General features: G+C 38.2%; 1 protein-coding gene and 1 pseudogene across 2 annotated transcripts in view; both read left to right on the top strand.

Moving 5' to 3' along the window:
* The window catches only part of aass (aminoadipate-semialdehyde synthase), a 109,814-nt gene extending 95,493 nt beyond the window's left edge, over positions 1–14,321 (top strand). Inside the window, exons 19-24 of one of the 2 annotated variants that reach the window (XM_039761125.1) lie at positions 4,926–5,093; positions 5,587–5,682; positions 6,016–6,131; positions 6,245–6,333; positions 6,637–6,813; positions 13,532–14,321. In XM_039761125.1, coding sequence (XP_039617059.1) covers positions 4,926–5,093; positions 5,587–5,682; positions 6,016–6,131; positions 6,245–6,333; positions 6,637–6,813; positions 13,532–13,650 — 765 coding nt within the window. In that variant the 3' untranslated portion in view covers positions 13,651–14,321. The remainder of the gene's footprint in view (positions 1–4,925; positions 5,094–5,586; positions 5,683–6,015; positions 6,132–6,244; positions 6,334–6,636; positions 6,814–13,531) is intronic. The other variant, XM_039761126.1, reaches the window with a different exon arrangement.
* A 4,105-nt stretch (positions 14,322–18,426) lies between these two features.
* On the top strand, positions 18,427–19,477 carry LOC120534554 (annotated as a pseudogene).
* Positions 19,478–20,237: the final 760 nt, after the last annotated feature.

Genomic DNA, 20,237 nt, shown 5'->3' with positions numbered 1-20,237 from the left:
CTTTACATTGGGTCATTTTGACCTTCTTTTCTAGTTCATTCCATGGTCAGCACCCAAATAGATTTAACAAGTGGGACACACTGGACGTTCATGGGACCAATGCATGATTACAGTTCAAATATATCCCACAGTATTTTTGATTCACAGCAAATATGCATGAGTATGCATAAGCAACAAAGACAAGTGCAAAACGACCTTTGTCATACAGAATGAAATCCTGTAGGTTTACATGATAATAAGACAAACGGTTGGTTGTGTTGTTCAAACAAATGGCACTAGCACACATACAGTAAAACAACACACAGCAATAAATATACAGCAGTGTGCAACAGGATGAAACAAAACATAAAAATGTAAAAATAGTTCAGCCTACAACTGCATGTCACTATAATAAGCTTTTAATACTTGGCTATCTAAAGTGTAAGTGCATTAGGCCGATGCATGATATTGGTTAGTAAAAAGGCAGGTGTCAAACTACTGAGATTACCATTTGAAGAGGTGAACTTAAAGAGACCATAAATTGAACTTCTGCTGAAGTCATATTCTCAAAATCTCTTTAATCTTTCCTTGTGTTGCACCACTGGGCCTAGTTTTTAGTGCCCATCCATTTTCTCTTTTGTGACGCAGTAACACATCAAATGTCAGATGTCGTATGTGCTGTTTCAAAAATATTTTTTTATTTAGGTCTAATTGGATAAGTTTATAATTGTGAGGATCACATTGTTGCAGTGGTGGGTGCTAGAGAGTGTGGTGCTGTAAGTGCTATTAGGTATTTTTTTTCTGGCCCATACAAAGGACGCTCTGCAAGCAGATACCCAGATGGTAGGTCTGCCCATGCATAGACATATTAGTTTAATATTATGTTTATATATACTAGCAGTTTTATTATATTGGTGAACTTGCAGAGGTGTCAGCTTAGTGAGCTGGAACAGGTAGTATCTTGCCTGACACGGACATGTAGATGAGCACAGCTGTGACACAAATTGAGCGGGACAGGCTGGAACCAGACTCAAACATATGGTTGCTCACTGTGTGAATATACAACATTCAAGTACCACAAATCTGAGTTTGTCTGCTTGGTTTGAATGAGAAGTGAGATGCATGCATGAGCCATCTCACCAAGTACAAATCACATTTGTATAATTTCTACATCATCCATACAATTCACACCATCTCCTGTGGCTGTGGTTGAGTGTGAACAAAGTGGAATGCTCCATACACAACACAGACCCTTTGTTTGTAAATGTCTAATTCTGTTTAGAACAATTCCAATAAGAAATTATACAAAACAGTGAATATATTCTAAAATAAATGTGTTGTTACCGTATTGTGTTTGTATGATGATTGATACATTATCAATGACAGAGTTCTCATTTGCTCCTGATGATATAGCTCTAAATAGAATGAATTGTGAATCAGATGGGTACTACTTTCACTTGCTCTTTAAACATTCAGTCGAAACAAGCTGACAACATCATGCATGCACTTCAAACCTCTAAACCAGGGGTTTTAAGCTTTTTAATCTAAGGACCCAAGCTAGAAAATTGGTTCGGGGCTGGGGCCCAAAAAGAGAATTATTATCATAGTGACAACGAAGCTATACAACGACAAATAACAATGGCTGTATAATTTAAAAAAGTAAACATTTTTGTTTCCTTTCAAGCATATTTTCTCACATGAATATTACTAAAAAAGATAAGTGTGAGACTACCATGTTGCTAAAAGAATACTCTTGTTTATCCAAATTTCAAATCAGTTTATTCAGAAAAGGAAAGATGCCTGGACAGAATGCTATCACATTTAAGGAATGTAGTAGTTGAAAATTAATTAATCAATGCACCTTATTTACCATGTCTTAAACAGCATTAAAAAATAAAATTTTTCAAATGAGCTCCACCATTAACAATACATTTTACCTCCAGTTCAGTTAACCAAAAAAAGCTAAATGAATCCTTAAAAATATATACACCATCTGTACTTTATACTGGTAATAGAAAGAATCCTGCTGAATAATTCAGTGAATAGTCCAATTTGAAATGTTTAACTCTACCGCCCAACAGTGTGCTGAATGTGTACTGGTCGTCTCACTTTTTTAGTATTTTTTGGTGTTCTGACAATTCTCAGTGGTCTAATAGTCGCATCATTCATGCTACCAGTAGAGAGTTATTTATCAAACTACTTTAAAATAGTATCAAAAGAAAGCATTTTTCTTCAGCAAGACCAGTTAAACCTAATACAAAGTCTTCTTTGCACCTCAGTTGCAGACTTAGATTTAATGTTTGACATAAGGGTCAACACGTAATGAGGAACCAACCAGTCATCTATGGCCATTGAAGCTTCATTTACCATTAAACACTGTCACAGCACTATTTATACCTTTACTCTACTGGCTAACCCCTCACTAAAATCCAAAAGTTGTCACATCCTTGTGCCACACCTGGAGTTTTCATTTCAACCTTTCAAATAACGCAGCAGTCCTTTAATTTCACAAGCTTGTCTGTCATTTCCTCCTCTCTCTCCCTTTCTTATACATGTATTCGCTGTCAGTCTTCTCAGTTTGATTGTTTCTCTGATTGTGAGAATAAAGGTGGGAATGCTTATTACATTCTCGCACTTCAGAAGTGAAAGCTCTCCGAGATGTGTCATTTGGCATTTTTTTCAAAACTGCATTGCTCCATATAGTATGATAAATAGTGGGTGGTTCATAACATAGTACAGAATTTGTGCTAGGGCAAACTTAGTTAATTTTACAAAGCAGTTATGTGGTTACTCATCACAGACATGTCTGTGGCCCAATGTGATTCTCTGAAAAGAGTCGCTCAAAATGAATGAACCATTCTTGTGGCTATAAAATGTAACACATAGCCATTTAGAAATGTAGTGGAGTAGAAAGTCGAAATATTTGTTTTAAATTTTAGAGGAGAAATAGTCTGAAATATCCAGAGCTAAATTTACTTAAGTAAAGTACAGATATGTGAAAAATGTACAAGTAGCCCACAAGGGTTTTTGTATATTTATTTATGATTAGTTTCTAGAAGGACTAATGTGAAAATGTTCTGATTATTAGGACTAATTATATACTGGAAAAAAATCCTTACTTGATCCCTCAGAAATGGCAGAATTATTCTGATATTTACAACTCAAAGAGCTAGTGTTGACGTCTATTTCCACATCATGAAATCGTAACGATTTGAAGCTGGTGCTTATCAAGCTGTGATATCCCATTATAGTTTAAAGTTATTTCGCTGCTGTCTACTTTCAGTGACTTTTTCCTAAAGGAGGGAGGTATAAATCTAATTTTTCACACTATTTCATCTTGTAAGTCCCAAAGGTGAAGAGTCTTTACAATATACTAACAAAAACATACACAAAGTATAGATAACTGTGTGCCTACAAAAAAAAAAACACTCAAGGCAAGCACATGAGGTGAGGCAAACAAAGTGATCACCTCAGTTGACTCTTTTGGTAAGGGTAGCTTTTTCGTGCAACAGTATTGTTTACTATAATGAATTAATACAAAAAGATGTGTTAATTATGCATCTTTACAATTGCACATAAATACTGTGAAAAATATAATTTTAAAAGTTAAAAATTTCTCAGAAAAGCAATTTGCTCTGCTTTGCCGCAGTGCAAATTTCGTAAAATCAAATTGGTCGTTATGCACTTCAAAGCTCGATGTCCATGCACGATGTTGTTCATTTTACTGATTTTTTCACCTATTGCGATGTGTATATAGTCAGTCCTCAACATTTGCACATTTAAATTTCGTGACTTCCATGTGTTTTTGTGTGATTTTATTTGTAATCTCTAGATTTCATAGCAAGCCCTGATCATGCCAGGGGGCAGGGCTGTTAAAGAGTCAAGAGCTCCCCATACATTTATTGCATATTTTCATTGTTTTGTTTAAAAACAAAAGGCTAGCTTAGTGACGTTGAGACTGTAGATTCCATCATCGATCGCAGCCTCAAGGTTAAACATCAGCTCACCTTTGCTAAGCGCTCATACACAGAGAGTAGTATATCAAGAGGTGTAGGAAGCAGACGTTGCTGATAGACTATTTCAAGTCCATGCGTCTTTCATGATCTCCAATGCTACTGGCCAGCTGTAAATTCCTTAATGTCAGAGATGATGTCAAGACCTCGCCAGTCTCGTCCTCTGCATTTTATGGGTTATATAATGGTTACTGTTTTATGAAAAGTGCATATTATCAAAAATAGTGTTTTGTGCCAAAGAATTCCACAAAGGAAAGTGTATTTTGAGCAATCTCTAGCGAAATGATTTCAGTTTGGCGGTCACACATTTCGCATTGCTTCCTAGGCACTTAACACAAAAGTTGAGGCTTGACTGTATATTAATGTCATTTTGTGGAATTTAGTTAATTTCTTTAAAAATGTGAGCACCTGTTCATACGGCCTCATGGACATAGCAAGCTTCACACAGGCATGTTTTTCATTTTAGTTTGCAATCCCAGGACTCTGTACCTGTTGGACGGCAATGAAAATCAAAGTGCTCTTGTGCCAACAAAGAGCTGCTAAAGTCCTTGTGTCATTCTTCTTGGACTAAATATTGAAATGAAAGTTGTGCATTATTTGTGTAATTTCAATTACAGCATTTACTCCTGTTGTGGATTGCCTCCGAGGGCCCATGCAGTACTTTTTAGATAGATAGATAGATAGATTACTGTTTCTCCTTAAAGTGACTAGAGTGGTTAGAGTATCACAATGCAGGATGACAGCATAATCACATAATAATTAATTAAAACAGTAATTATCAAATAAATTGATGGCATGTTGTGGATTTCTATATATTGTAAGGAGAAGTCGGTCATTTGCCAGTCTCATTTTTTTCTGGTTTGTGCAGGGAGATGACACTTTTCTAATTATAGATTTGTTGATTTGTTTCTTCTCTGTTTTGTTTTTTGACAGATTATTAATATACCTCCTGGGGGTGCATTACTTGATGCTGTTACACCTCTGGAATTTTTACCAGGCTTTAATTTGGAAGCCATTCCTAACCGAGACAGTACTACCTATGCATTGCCCTATGGAATTCAGTCTGCTCATACTTTGTTTAGAGGCACTATAAGATTTAAGGTAATACGAAAAGTAGCTTATTTACAGTAAATCCGATTTTAATCCCTTTCCTTTCATTTCAGCAATTTGGTAGTGAATTATATATCTGTATACCTGTTTAATTAAATTTTACTGTATATTTGTTTTATACTTCTAGCTTTTGCTTAATCTAATGAAACTCTGCACGGTGTTTACAATATAATTCCAAGCTGTCAAACAATTGCTCATTTGGAAATACTATTAAAGATTAGTTGATGAAATTTCTTATTTGTCCACCCATTAAAATTCTTTATTTTGGGACCAATTAAAAGAAAAACGATAGCAACTTAAGTGACTACATTTGGACTGGTATTAATTAAAAAATGGTCTTAATTATTTTTGCATTTTCTAAAAAAAGACTATAATACAGTAGGTTTCTTTCTGTTTAAGTTAGTCTAGCCAGGCAGAATGAAAACCCCAGGCAATATTTTAATGAAAGTGTATTTATGGGAACATGTGTGTTTGACATTTACAGGGATATGCAACTGCTATTAGTGGCTTTGTAAAGTTAGGAATGATAAACTCCAACCCCTGCCCAATGCTGCATCCCGGAGCCTCACCAGTAACCTGGGTAAGCTGAAAGTGCATAGTGATACTCTGTTCATTTTGACAAAAAAAAAATGTTCCTTCTACCATACATTCCATACTAAATTGTTATTAATTATGGAGTTTTTTTTTCTTGATCACATTCTTTTTTTTTTAATCTGAGAAGATGAAACTATGTTAAAAGAGAAAGAATTGTATTGTGATATGTAACATAAGAAATGTACTGTACATTTATATTATCTAGGTATGTTAAGTATTTAAGTCCAGGAAAGTTCACAGTTAATATTTTTTTTATCTTCTATAGACATGTATATTATTTTTCGGTTTTATGAATATTTATTATTACTTATTTTCATAGAGAGAACTTCTCTGTCACCTTGTTGAAATTTCTCCATCAAGTAGTAAAGACGAACTAAAAAATACAGTCTACAATAAACTTGAAAGGAATGACTGCATGATGCAGACACTAGAATGGTGAGAAACGCAATGCTTCGTTATATAGCACTTGTAGCCTTCCATGATTAATTTTAAAGTGTACCCAAGGCATCTACTGTATGTCTCACTAGACCTTCTTAAATGTCTATTAGGTTTGACATGTTTAATGATGAAGCTGTACCAACCGCTGACAGCATTTTGAGTGCCCTAGTAAAGCATCTGGAAGCTAAACTGTCCTATGGTAAGTGGATATTTGATCTCAGAATAATGCAGTATAACAGATGTAAGGTCCCATTTTTTACATTTTTGTTTAATAACAGCATACAGCTGAATCATGTTTTATTTTTTCATATGAAGGATAAAATTACATAAACACTTAACTCAAAATTTTTCATTTGTTATAGATTATTGTAACTAAATGAGAGAACAATCTTAATACATTCTAGGTTTTAAAATTATAAGTTGTAAACTAAATTAGGTGCAGGATGTTTACAATCTATATTCAGTAAGAATTTGATTTTTAACTTTTTTTTTTATTTTTTAGAAAGTGAAGAGAGGGATATGATTATTTTAAGGAATGATGTTGGTGTAAGACATTTGAATGGTGAATTGGAAACTAAGCATACCAGTCTGGTAGTGTATGGCGATCCTAAAGGTTACTCAGCAATGGCTAAAACTGTTGGCTATCCTACTGCTATTCTTGCTAAGATGGTACTGGACGGTAAGTTTAAGTTTTGAATATCACATCTTTTTGCTGTTAATGCTTCATATATTCCCAATTCAGAAGTTTTTGTTGTCCATGTTGCTCTAAACTGGCAGTTCAAACTGACTTTGAATATGTTCATTATATTAGAATATTTATGTACACCATTAGGAGGAGCCATGCCTTTAAAATGGGTAACAAGTATCATTATTATTAAAAGTAACTGAAATGAAGAATGTTTCTGTGATGCCTCAGGTGCCTACAGCATTGGTATACTTATTTCCCAGAATATTTTAGTCATAAACTGAGGATGAACAAGTACAATTAGGACATAAACATATCTTGGTGCCAAATTGCTTAGTGAATTTATTTACAGACGATCCAAACAGTGTCCAAAAAGTGCAGTGTAGTTCAATAAATAATCATCAAAAAGCAGTGTCATTTTAAAGATTAAAATCCATCCATAAATAAATAAATAAATGGGTCAAAATCAAGAATAAAAACACAGTGAAAATTGACTTAATTTTCCTGTCTTGCCTTTTGAGCCCATCTCTCTGAACCTGTCTTTAGCAAGCACCATCAGTCTTCATTGAATCTTGTTCCCACCACCATCCTTTCACATTTGTAGGGACGTGCATGCCCTGCTTCCTTGACCCTCCACCATCCTTTGGCATATGAAGGATGACCATCAAAGCAATCAGCCACTCCTGCTCCCCATTGCTCAGCAGGAGCGCCCCTACCCCTGGAGCACTGTTCCCTTTGCTTTACACAGGGCATCCTGACCACCTTGCCGCCTTTCCTCCTCACCAGCTCAACCCCAGTCCTGACGTTATCTCTCTGTCTGTCCTTACAATATGGTTTTTACTCCACACATTCTCACACTTGCTCCTGTTTCTTGATTTCCCCCAAATCTCTCTCTCAGATTGTTTTTTTTAAATACCCTGTGTGTTTGCTGGTCTTCTAATCAACAGAACCAAAATGAAGGAAATCTGAGCTAACTGCCTTTGTGCACGTTACGCCCAGTTAGCTAATTTCTTCATCAAGTTCGCTGCCACCATACAGCCTTCCTCCCACACACCTTCACTCACAGGGTCTGAGCTGCTTCATTGTTTTAAAAGCCATGAACCACCATGGACCCCTGACATGTTTCACTGTCGTTTTCTCTTTACAGTGGAATTATCTGAATGTTGTGCATGTTATGTTCATTAGAAATAACTTGGATCTTTTGTCTTGTAAGTTGCACTATGAGTCACACTTCTAATTAAAATAGTACAATTTTATTCAGAACTGTAATCTTCAATTGTTAGTTATTTGTCACATCTACTTTTGTGACCCTGGTTTTTTCCACACTCTATCTTCTGTTGCTCTCTTTTTCTCTCCTCTGAGTGTCAAGGCTGTCTTATATAAGGTAGTAACTGCAAAAGAATATACACCTTAATTTAAGAAATGTCTTTTTAAGAGCACACTGATGCATACATAACTTAACAGAGGAGGAGCACCAGAGTGAGGGGTAAAGAGAGCGAACATATTAATAGAGGGGTGCTTCATTATTTACGGAAGCGTATTAGGGCCACGGTGAAAAAAAAAAATCTAAATGTCGAGATTAAAGTGGACATGTTGACTTTATTCTCGACATTTCCACTTTATTCTCGCCATTTACAGTTCATCCAGAAAGTATTCACAGCACATTACTTTTTCCACATTTTGTTATGTTACAGCCTTATTCCAAAATGTATTAAATTCATTTTTTTCCTCGGAATTCTACACACAACAACCCATAATGACAACATGAAAAAAGTTTACTTGAGGTTTTTGCAAATTTATTAAAAATAAAAAAACTGAGAAATCACATGTACATAAGTATTCACAGCCTTTGCTCAATACTTTGTCGATGCACCTTTGGCAGCAATTACAGCCTCAAGTCTTTTTGAATATGATGCCACAAGCTTGGGACACTTATCCTTGGCCAGTTTCGCCCATTTCTCTTTGCAGCACCTCTCAAGCTCCATCAGGTTGGATGGGAAGCGTCGGTGCACAGCCATTTTAAGATCTCTCCAGAGATGTTCAATCGGATTCAAATCTGAGCTCTGGCTGGGCCACTCAAAGACATTCACAGAGTTGTCCTGAGGCCACTTCTTTGATATCTTGACTGTGAGCTTAGGGTTGTTGTCCTGCTGAAAGATGGACCGTCGCCCCAGTCTGAGGTCAAGAGCGCTCTGGAGCAGGTTTTGATCCAGGATGTCTCTGTACATTGCTGCAGTCATCTTTCCCTTTATCCTGACTAGTCTCCCAGTTCCTGTCACTGAAAAACATCCCCACAGCATGATGCTGCCACCACCATGCTTCACTGTGCCTGGTTTCCTCCAAACGTGACGCCTGGCATTCACTCCAAAGAGTTCAATCTTTCTCTCGTCAGACCAGAGAATTTTGTTTCCCATGGTGTCTGAGAGTCCTTCAGGTGCCTTTTGGCAAACTCCAAGCGGGCTGCTATGTGCCTTTTACTAAGGAGTGGCTTCCGTCTGGCCACTCTACCATACAGCCCTGATTGATGGATTGCTGCAGAGATGGTTGTCCTTCTGGAAGGTTCTCCTCTCTCCGTAGAGGACTTCTGGAGCTCTGACAGAGTGACCATCAGTTTGTTGGTCACCTCCCTGACTAAGGCCCTTCTCCCCCTATCGCTCAAGTTAGATGGCCGACCAGCTCTAGGAAGAGTCCTGGTGGTTTCGAACTTCTTCCACTTACAGATGATGGAGGCCACTATGCTCATTGGGACCTTCAAAGTGGCAGAAATGTTTCTGTAATCTTCCCCAGATTTATGCCTCGAAACAATCCTGTCTCGGAGGTCTACAGACAATTCCTTTGACTTCATGCTTGGTTTGTGCTCTGACATGAACGGTCAACTGTGGGACTTTATATAGACAGGTGTGGGCCTTTCCAAGTCCTGTCCAATCAACTGAATTTACCACAGGTGGACTCCAAATAAGCTGCAGAAACATCTCAAGTATGATCAGGGAAAACAGGATGCACCTGAGCTCAATTTTGAGCTTCATGGCAAAGGCTGTGAATACTTATATACATGTGATTTCTCAGTTTTTTTATTTTTAATAAATTTGCAAAAACCTCAAGTAAACTTTTTTCATGTTGTCATTATGGGGTGTTGTGTGTAGAATTCTGAGGAAAAAAAAGAATTTAATCCATTTTGGAATAAGGCTGTAACATAACAAAATGTGGAAAAAGTGATGCGCTGTGAATACTTTCCGGATGCACTGTATGTCGAGATTAAAGTCAACATTTCCACTTTATTCTAGTAGTTTATTTTGTCAGTAGAATGTCGTAAACTAAACTTCATCTTAAAATGAATGTTTAATTTACTGGATTTTCTCAAACCTCTTGCACTGAGAGGCGCTGGTAGCGATCGCTGCACATTGACTTCATGATATTCCTGCTATATGAACATTCAGAATACTGAGATAAATACTTGATATCTTTTTCCCGATGAAATGTATTAAAACATGTATTAAACATGGGTGGCATGGGGCATGTTGGCGTGGCTGTAGTGCTGCTCCCTTGCATTAATGGGTCCCCAGGTGTATGTTCAGTGTAGAGAACTTTATGGCAGGTGTGACAAGGCTCCAAAAATCTGGACATGGGAATGGGTATCGCACAGGTTTAACTGAAATATTGTGTAAATGTTCGTGATGTGGTGATCGGAGACACAAACACAGAATTCAATGGATGTTCTTCTGAGCAGGCTTTCTTTACTGCATGCGTGCTGTCTCTATCTGACGTACTAAACCTCCAGTTTCTATCCTTCCTTTTTCTTTCTCCACATAACCAATCACCACACGATAAACATCTTTGTGAAATTAAAACTAGTTATAAACTTAGACCTCAGAGTTTTCAGAACTTTAAATGTATTAAAGCATGTGGGGGCACGGTGGCGTGGAATTTACATGTTTTTCTGGTAGGTTTACTCGGCGTGCTTCAGTTTCCTTTCAAAGTCATAAAGGATGTGGGGTTTTGTTATGTATTATTGACCCTGCTACTGTATGTGTTGCTTGTATTCACCCTGTGATGTGCTGGCGCCCCATTCAGGATTTACTTCTGCCTCACACACGATGCTCGCTGGGATGGGCGCAGCCCTGAATGGATGGCATAATTAAACATGTATAACGAAGATTTTTTTTAAAGTTCTGAAAACTCTGAGGTCTAAGTTTATTACTAGTTTTAGAAAGGAAGGATAGGAACTGGAGGTTTAGTACGTCAGACAGATGGCATGCATGCAATAAAGAAAGCCTGCTTAGAAGAACATCCATTGAATTCTGTGTTTGCGTCTCCGATCACCACATCATGAACCCAACATTTACACAATATTTCAGTTAAACCTGTGCGATACCCATTCCTATGTCCAGTTTTTTGGAGCCTCGTCACACCTGCCATAAAGTTCTCTACACTGAACAGTGACCTAAGGACCCCTTAATGCAAGGGAGCAGCACTACAGCCACGCCAACATGCCCCCCGCCACCCACGTTTAATACATGCTTTAATGCATTTCATCGGGAAAAAGATATCAAGTATTTATCTCAGTATTCTGAATGTTCATAGAGCAGGAATATCATGAAGTCAATGTGCAGCGATCGCTGCCGGCGCCTCTCAGTGCAAGAGGAAGTCTGTTTAAGAAGCTCATAGAGATTAACAACTGGGTCGGGAACACTTAATATAAAGCATTTAATGTGCTACATTAATTTATGACGGGGTTTGAGAAAATCTAGTAAATGAAACATTCATTTTAAGATGAAGTTTAGTTTGGGACATTCTACTGACAAAATAAACTACTAGAATAAAGTGGAAATGTCGAGAATAAATTCAACATGTCGACTTTAATCTCGACATTTAGATTTTTTTTTTCTTCACTGTGTCTATTTTTTTTTTCACCGTGGCCCTAATACGCTTCCGTAATTATTTCATTTTTGACTTTCTATAAAAAAAATAAGACAGTCACATATCCTAAAGATATTTAAATGTGTATATACGTTGTGGCGTTTAGCTTGAATTACTGCCACCTTATGTTTGGACAGACAAGAACACCTTGTAGTGTAGGTGGAGAGCTGGTCAGAAGTAGAAGTAGAAGTTGAATTGGGAGAGAGCGTGGCAGATCTGGTGAATGCAGCATTGTAACTGCTTTTAAGTATTTTTTCCTCATACTTTTTTTTTCTTTCAAATATTTTGTGAAACTGCAAATTTATATATGTTGTGCTTCATACACATCAGAAAATAGGATTTTCTTATTATTTTAAACACCTTTTTTCATTGTATGATAAAGGAATACTCCACCCAAAAATGATATTTTTATATGTTACTTACCCCATGTACAGCAGTTTGTAGTGGTGGCCAAGAAAGATTTTTAATCTTAAGATGTTTTCATGTAGAAAGGAGAGTAAAAGTGATCTACTGTATATACTTACATTTAAGTTCTCCATATAACTTCTGGTATTTTATAATGTTGGTCGTATAAGCTGAATGTGGAAAATTCACGCTATTGCTACAAGAGATTATGATATGCTAACACCCACCTGAGAGAGTAACCATGGAGCACACGGCCTTGTTTTTCTGTGTGGATGCAGCAATGCGCTGTATCAGTATGTGCTCCTAACCCCTCTATCTCTCTCTATAATGCCTTCGTGACCACACGGTAATACCCAAACTATTCTGAAGTAACGTTTGCACCGATTTGTGTTTTTTGTATCTCACACCCTCATACACCTTTATCATAAGAGCATCCCTTATCTATGATGGAGCGTTTGATCAGAAGAAAATATGAAGCTGGTTTTAAATTAAAAATCATTGAAGTAGCAAAAGAAATTGGTAACTGCACTGCTGCAACAAAATTCGATGCGTCTGAGAAACTGATGTGAGATTGGAGGAGGCAAGAAGAAGTAAAACAAAAAAAAAATTAAGTGTCAGATTTTTGAACGAGCATATAAGTTGGGGTCTGATTTTATGATCGATTTTTTTGGGTTTGAAGACCTGTCTTATACGCGAGTATATACAGTAACAAAATTTTACTTTTCTGAATTGAAGACAGGACTCTTGACTAATAAATGAGGGGAGGAGGTGGGTTGTTAATTCAAAAAGTGACTTCCATGAGGCTTTAGTTTCCTGTTTATGATTGTGTTGTAACAATCTAACAATAGTTTTGCAAAAAACTGTTGCACATTTTGTGTATATGACTGGATAAACGGACATGTGGATTATGAGACGTGAGCATTGTGGGATACAACCCCCTTTCAAATGTTTTCCACTTTATTTACTGCAGTACTGCATTGGTTACAAATGTTTTTTATTATATCGCAATCCTTTTTCTCTCCATTCGACGCGAAAAAATGAGATGTTCAAATTTTTTTGCCGTTTCCAATGAATTACATGGAATAAGTAACGTATCAAAAATGTCATTATTGAATGGAGTATTCCTTTAAGGTAAGTACTGAGCATAAATTTGTAGTAACTTATGGGCTCATGTTAGTTCTTTTCTAATGTATTCTTTTCATTAATGGTCATAATGAAGAATGCAGACATTTGCTTTTATGGAAATTAATGCCAGTTTTTTGAAGTATTATGATGGGCAACATTTTCTTTATTTGAGTTATTTAATAGAACCCTTGACATAGTTCTCAGATTTTTAAAGGGAAACATAGTTATTATATTTAATTGTTTGTTGTTAAACTTTGTTTTTCAGAGGAACTTCAAACTAAGGGTTTGGTTCTTCCACTAACCAAGGACATTTATGGACCAGTGTTAAATGAACTGAAGGCAGAAGGTCTAAAATTTGACATGAAAAGTACATTCTCTAAGTAAATTTAAAATGATCAGTGTACTCAATGATGCTGTCTGCATTTATTTAATTTCTTTAAGTTGTTGCTGTGTGTTAAGCATTTTTGCTAAACTGTGTCATTCCATTGACTACAACATACAGTATGCCATGATTTTAATGTTCTGATTTCCATAGGAACTGTCAACACTGGATTTCATAGGAGAGCAAAAAATGCTTTATTTGTTTTGGTATTGTAATTTTTTTTGTAGCTTTGTCTTTTCAGGTCATAAAATTAGTATAATTAACATAATTGAACACAGGAACTGTGACAGAAATTATGGATTTTCAAACATTATTCTTTAATCAGAATGCCAGGAAAATGTTATTTACTCTAACATAAATCATTCCTTCTTTTTATCATGTTTCAAATTATCTTCAGATTATCTTCATAGAGCAAGCACAAGAGAAAAACAGTGTTTGTTGTTCTATCAAGACATTTTCTTGTTTTAAATTGTTTCTGACAGAGCTGTGATCAGCTAATTGTAATAAATGGTTTCCTTTGTGTTGAATATTCATGTGTACATCTGTATTAAACATTTTGACTGACACCGACAAAGAATTATTAATGCATCCAGTGTTTTCAATAAATAAGTATTTTAAATAAATACATTATTTGTTTGCCATTTTGAATGCCGAAATAAAATCAATGCATTGAGATAAAACGTTCAATGTCTTTCTGAAATTAGCATGTCTGTTACCACCAAAGCTGTGATTGTACAGTATATGTGTGCCCATACACGGGTACAGTATATAACACAGCACAACACAGTGACAGGCAAGGTTTTTATGTAGTCATAGACCCAATCAAACATGAAATTTGCCTTCTCAGTTGCATCCAGTGACAGACAGAAATGAAACAATGACAGACAGAGACAAGACAGGCTAAATCCTACACAGGACAGCTTCTTTTTTTTTTTGTTAAAACCATGTGCTAGCAGTTTGATAGTACATTTAACCTAAAGTGGGTACATGATACTGTATATAAGAAAAACTCTAGAATTATCTGTGATATTCCTTGTTAAAAAGATGTTTGGCACTGAGGAGAAAGACATTTCTGGAGTGATTTATGGGGGTCTTCAAAACAACTTATACTGTAAGTGCTGCAGGTAGTGGTTGTCTATCCTCAGTTGAGTTCATTTCCAGTTTCTTCAACGTTGCCCTTGACACCACTTTATCAAATCATCTACCTCAACCCCAGTCACTTCAGCTGCATGTTTGGCAGTCTGCTGGAGCTTTTTGAAATATTGGTTTGTCAAACTGTCCAAATTTCAAATTCCGGATCGGTCGAGGCCCGGGTAACAATGGCCACCACCAGAACTGTTAGCCAACAGGGTGCTGGCAGAATTTAGACTACTGTTGGCTGAAGAAGGAGAAGGAGAAAAAGAAGTGGTAGACGTGTCTGGAGGCAGGAGGACAGGAGGGGAAGGTAAAGAGAGTGGGACTGAGGGTAGGAACTTTGAATGCTGGTAGTATGACTGGTAAGGGAAGAGAGTTAGCAGATATGATGGAGAGAAGGAAGGTTGATATATTGTGTGTGCAAGAGACTAAATGGAAGGGGAGTAAGGCCAGGTGGATTCAAATTGTTCTATCATGGATAGGAGGATAAATGGAGTAAGGGTTACTCTGAAGGAACAGTATATCAAAAGTGTTTTGGAGGTGAAAAGAGTGCCAGACAGAGTGATGATTATGAAGCTGGAAATTGAAGGTGTGATGATGAATGTTTTTAGTGCATATGCCCTGGAAGTTGGGTGTGCGATGGATGAGAAAGAAGATTTCTGGAGTGAGTTGTAAGAAGTGATGAACAGTGTACCCAAGGGACAGAAAGTGGTGATTGGAGTGGATTTCAGTGGGCACGTTGGTGAAGGGAACAGAGGAGGCAAGGAGGTGATGAGTAGGTATGGTGTCAAGGAGTGGAATGAAGAAGGTCAGAGGATAGTGGATTTTGCTAAAAGGATGGACATTGCTGTGCTGAATACATGTTTTAAGAAGAGGGAGGAACATAGGGTTACATACAAGAGTGAAGGAAGATGCACACAGGTAGATTACATCCTATGCAGAAGAGTCAATCTGAAGGAGATTAAAGACTGCAAAGTAGTGGCAGGGGAAAGTGTACTTAGACAGCATAGGATGGTGGTATGTAGGATGACACTGGAAATCAAGAAGAAGAGGAAAGTGAGGGCAGAGCCAAGGATCAAATGGTGGAAGTTGAGAAAGGAAGACTGCAAGGTTGAGTTTAGGGAGGAGGAAAGACAGGCACTGGGTGGCAGTGAAGAGTTACCAGACAGCTGGGAAACTACAGCAGATGTAGTAAGGGTGACTGCAAGAAGGGTGCTTGGTGTGACATCTGGACAGTGGAAGGAGGAAAAGGAAACCTGGTGGTGGAATGGGGAAGTACAGGAGAGTATATAAAGGAAGAGGATGGCAAAGAAGAAGTGGGATAGTCAGATGCAGAAAGTAGACCAGAGTACAAGGAGAAAAGGCAAAGGTGAAAGAAAAGATGTATGATGAGTTGTATGAGAGGTTGGACACTAAGGAGGGAGAAAAGGACCAGTACCGATTGGCTAAACAGAGGGACTGAGCTGGGAAAGATGTGCAGCAGGTTAGGGTGATAAAGGATAAAGATGGAAACGTACTCACAAGTGAGGAGAGGGAGTTGAGCAGATGGAAAGAGTACTTTGAGAGGCTAACGAGAGAGAGAAGATGTTGGATGATGTGGAGACAGTGAATCAGGAAGTGCAACGGATTAGCAAGGAGGAAGTAAGGACAACTATGAAGAGGATGACAAATGGAAAAGCCTTTGGTCCAGATGACATACCTGTGGAAGCATGGAGGTGTTTAGGAGAGATGGCAGTGGAGTTTTTAACCAGATTGTTTAATGGAATCTTGGAAAGTGAGAGGATACCTGAGGAGTGGAGAAGACATGTACTGGTGCCGATATTTAAGAATAAGGGGGATTTGCAGGACTGCAGTAACAACAGGAGAATAAAATTGATGAGCCACAGCATGATGTTATGGGAAAGAGTAGTGGAAGCTAGGTTAAGAAGTGATGTGATGATTAGTGAGCAGCAGTATGGTTTCACGCCAAGAAAGAGGACCACAGATGTGATGTTTGCTCTGAGGATGTTGATGGAGAAGTTTAGAGAAGGCCAGAAGGAGTTGCATTGCATCTTTGTGGACCTGGAGAAAGCATATGACAGGGTGCCTCGAGAGGAGTTGTGGTATTGTATGAGGAAGTTGGGAGTGGCAGAGAAGTACGTAAGAGTTGTACAGGATATGTACAAGGGAAGTGTGACTGTGGTGAGGTCTGCGGTAGGAGTGACGGATGCATTCAAGTTGGAGGTGGGATTACATCAGGGATCAGCTCTGAGCCCTTTCTTATTTGCAATGGCGATGGACAGGTTGACAGACGAGATTAGACAGGAAACCCCATGGACTATATGATGTTTGCTGATGACATTGTGATCTGTAGCGATAGTAGGGAGCAGGTTGAGGAGACCCTGGAGAGGTGGAGATATGCTCTAGAGAGGATAGGAATGAAGGTCAGTAGGAACAAGACAGAATACATTTGTGTAAATGAGAAGGAGGTCAGTGGAATGGTGAGGATGCAGGGAGTAGAGTTGGCGAAGGTGAATGAGTTTAAATACTTGGGATCAACAGTACAGAGTAATGGGGATTGTGGAAGAGAGGTGAAGAAGAGAGTGCTGGCAGGGTGGAATGGGTAGAGAAGAGTGTCAGGAGTGATTTGTGACAGACGGGTATCAGCAAGAGTGAAAGGGAAGGTCTACAGGACGGTAGTGAGACCAGCTATGCTATATGGGTTGGAGACAGTGGCACTAACCAGAAAGCAGGAGATAGAGCTGGAGATGGCAGAGTTAAAGATGTTAAGATTTGCATTGGGTGTGACGAGGATGGACAGGATTAGAAATTAGTACATTAGAGGGTCAGGTCAAGTTGGATGGTTGGGAGACAAAGAGAGGCGAGATTGCTTTGGTTTGGACATGTGCAGAGGAGAGATGCTGAGTATATTGGGAGAAGGATGTTAAGGATAGAGCTGCCAGGGAAGAGGAAAAGAGAAAGGCCCAAGAGAAGGTTTATGGATGTGGTGAGAGAGGACAAGCAGGTGATGGGTGTAACACAGACCTGGGTATTTTGCTGACTATCTTTGACCGGCCCACGTGAATTCATAGTAAAAGTATAGCGACATCTATTACTTTGTGATAGGTGAACGAAATGCAATTACACAACTTTTAGTTTGAAAGCCACTGTTGTTTTTCTTAATTATCAGTGTGCTTATGCACGTCAGCGGATGTGTTGAACAGCTTCCAAGAAATTAGCTCTTAGTCCTTAAATATGTCAGCTAACATTAAAAAAAGAACAATTGATGCAGAATGTAGAGTTTTTAAGAAGGTGTGCTGAAATCAACGGTAAAGCTGTGTGCTTAGTGTGTGGAGAACATATAGCGGTGTTTAAGGAATACAATTTGAATCACCATTACGAGAGTAAATACAGAGAAAAATGCAAGAATTTCAGTGATGCAGAGAGGGCACGAGCATCGGAAGATTTGCTAGCTAAACTGCAAAAGCAACAAGGATTTTTTACAAAGCTCCACTCATCCAGGGATGCTGCAGTCATGACCAGCTTTGTAATATCCTACAAAAGTGAAAGATACAGTAAGCCATTCTCTGATGGGGAGTTTATTAAAGACTGTTTGGTGGAGTCTTCAGCGCTAATATGCCCTGAGAAAAAAGTCGCGTTTGCAAATGTGTCTCTCGAGGCGCACCGTAACGCAGGCGGTCGAGAACATTGCGGAGAAATTGGAGCTTCAACTGCAAAAGAAATCTGACAATTTTGTCTTGTTTTCCTTGGCTCTGGACGAGAGCTGTGACATCCGTGATACAGGCCAGTTACTTATCTTTGTACGTGGATTAACGAAAGACTTTGAGATAACGGAGGAGCTGGCAGCTATGCGGCCAATGAAAGGGACTACAACGGGGAGTGATTTGTTCACAGAGGTAAATGCATCCATGGACACGCTGGGACTAAAATAGGACAAACTGGTAGGTGTTACAACCGATGGCTGTCCAAATCTAATGGGGAAAAATGTTGGACTTTTGAGGCGGATGCAAGATAAAGTGACTGAAATTAACCCAGAACAGAAATTGATATTTTTGCATTGTATCATTCATCAGGAGATGTTGAAACTTAGCCATGTTGTTGATGTTTTAACTAAAATAGTTAATTTCATCGGGGCAAGAGCACTGAATCACAGACAGTTTGTTTCACTGTTAGAGGAGCATGAAAGTGAACATAGTGACATAGGCTACCAGACAGCTGTGAGATGGCTCAGCCTTGGCAAAGGTGCTTAAAAGAGTATGGGACCTGAGAGCAGAGATTCAGGAGTTTTGTGAAAAGAAAGAGAACGACATTCCAGAGCTCTCAGATACACACTGGACTGCAGATCTGGCCTTTGCTGTTGATGTGACTGCACTAATGAATGAACTAAATACCAAGCTGCAAGGCAAGGGCCTCTTTGAACACAAAATGTGTAGCTTGGTGACAGCTTTCATGAGAAAGTTGAAGTTTCTTTCAAGTCAATGAGAGGGCAATATTCTCACTCACATGCCAACACTGAAAGAAGTCCCACTATCAGCTGATCACCATCACAAGTATTCATCCATGTTAGGTGCACTGCATGGTGAGTTTTCAAGAAGATTTTGCGCACCTATCACATTTTGTAACATTCTAGAGCAGGTTCAGAAGGAAGCTGAAACCTATGCCAGCAAGCATCAGGCACAAGGCAGGAACAGTTGAAAGTGAAATGCACATGATTTCTTCTCCCTTTACTTATAGTGTGGATAATGATGTCCAGCTTGAACTCATTGATCTGCAGTCTGATAATCTACTGGCCGAGCATTTTAAGTCTGGATCACTGGTAGAGTTTTATTCCTCTCTCAAAGAGGAAATCTTCTCACACTTGAGGAGACATGCTCAGAGGATGTTGTTTCTCTTTGGATCTCCCTACATCTGTGAACAAACATTCTCAGTGATGAAGTTTAACAAATACAGATATAGATCCTCTCTCAGTGATGATCACTTGTGTGCTGTCCTTCACATATCCACCTCAGATATTCAACCTGACTTCAGTGCACTTGTTCAAGGCCAAAACAGGCTAGATTTCTCTCACTGAACACCAGAAGAACTGAGGCTAATTAATGTGATGTTGGTCTTTGAAAACTAGATAATAAAGTTATGATGCTATGTTTTAAATGCTGCAAAAAATGCACATTTTCTAAATTGTTTTTATAAATGTTCCTTAAATAGCTCAATAATTTTGTGCTCCACACTTGTTTGATTGACTGTTTGACATGTTTGGTTTACTGTAAGTTGATGCTGCTATTTTATGTTAAGTTATGATGCTAGTTTTTTTAAACATTGCAAAAGTTGAAATTTTTTAAACTGTTTTTGTGATTGTTCATTAAATAGAATTTTATATATTGTGGCGAGTTGCTGGGGCTACAACCTGGCCGGGACACCTGGAAGGACCGGAAGGTGGCATGTACATCCTCCAGGC

Source organism: Polypterus senegalus, chromosome 8 (assembly GCF_016835505.1).
Source record: "Polypterus senegalus isolate Bchr_013 chromosome 8, ASM1683550v1, whole genome shotgun sequence".
NCBI lineage: Eukaryota > Metazoa > Chordata > Cladistia > Polypteriformes > Polypteridae > Polypterus > Polypterus senegalus.
This window is presented reverse-complemented; position numbering and strand designations above follow the sequence as displayed.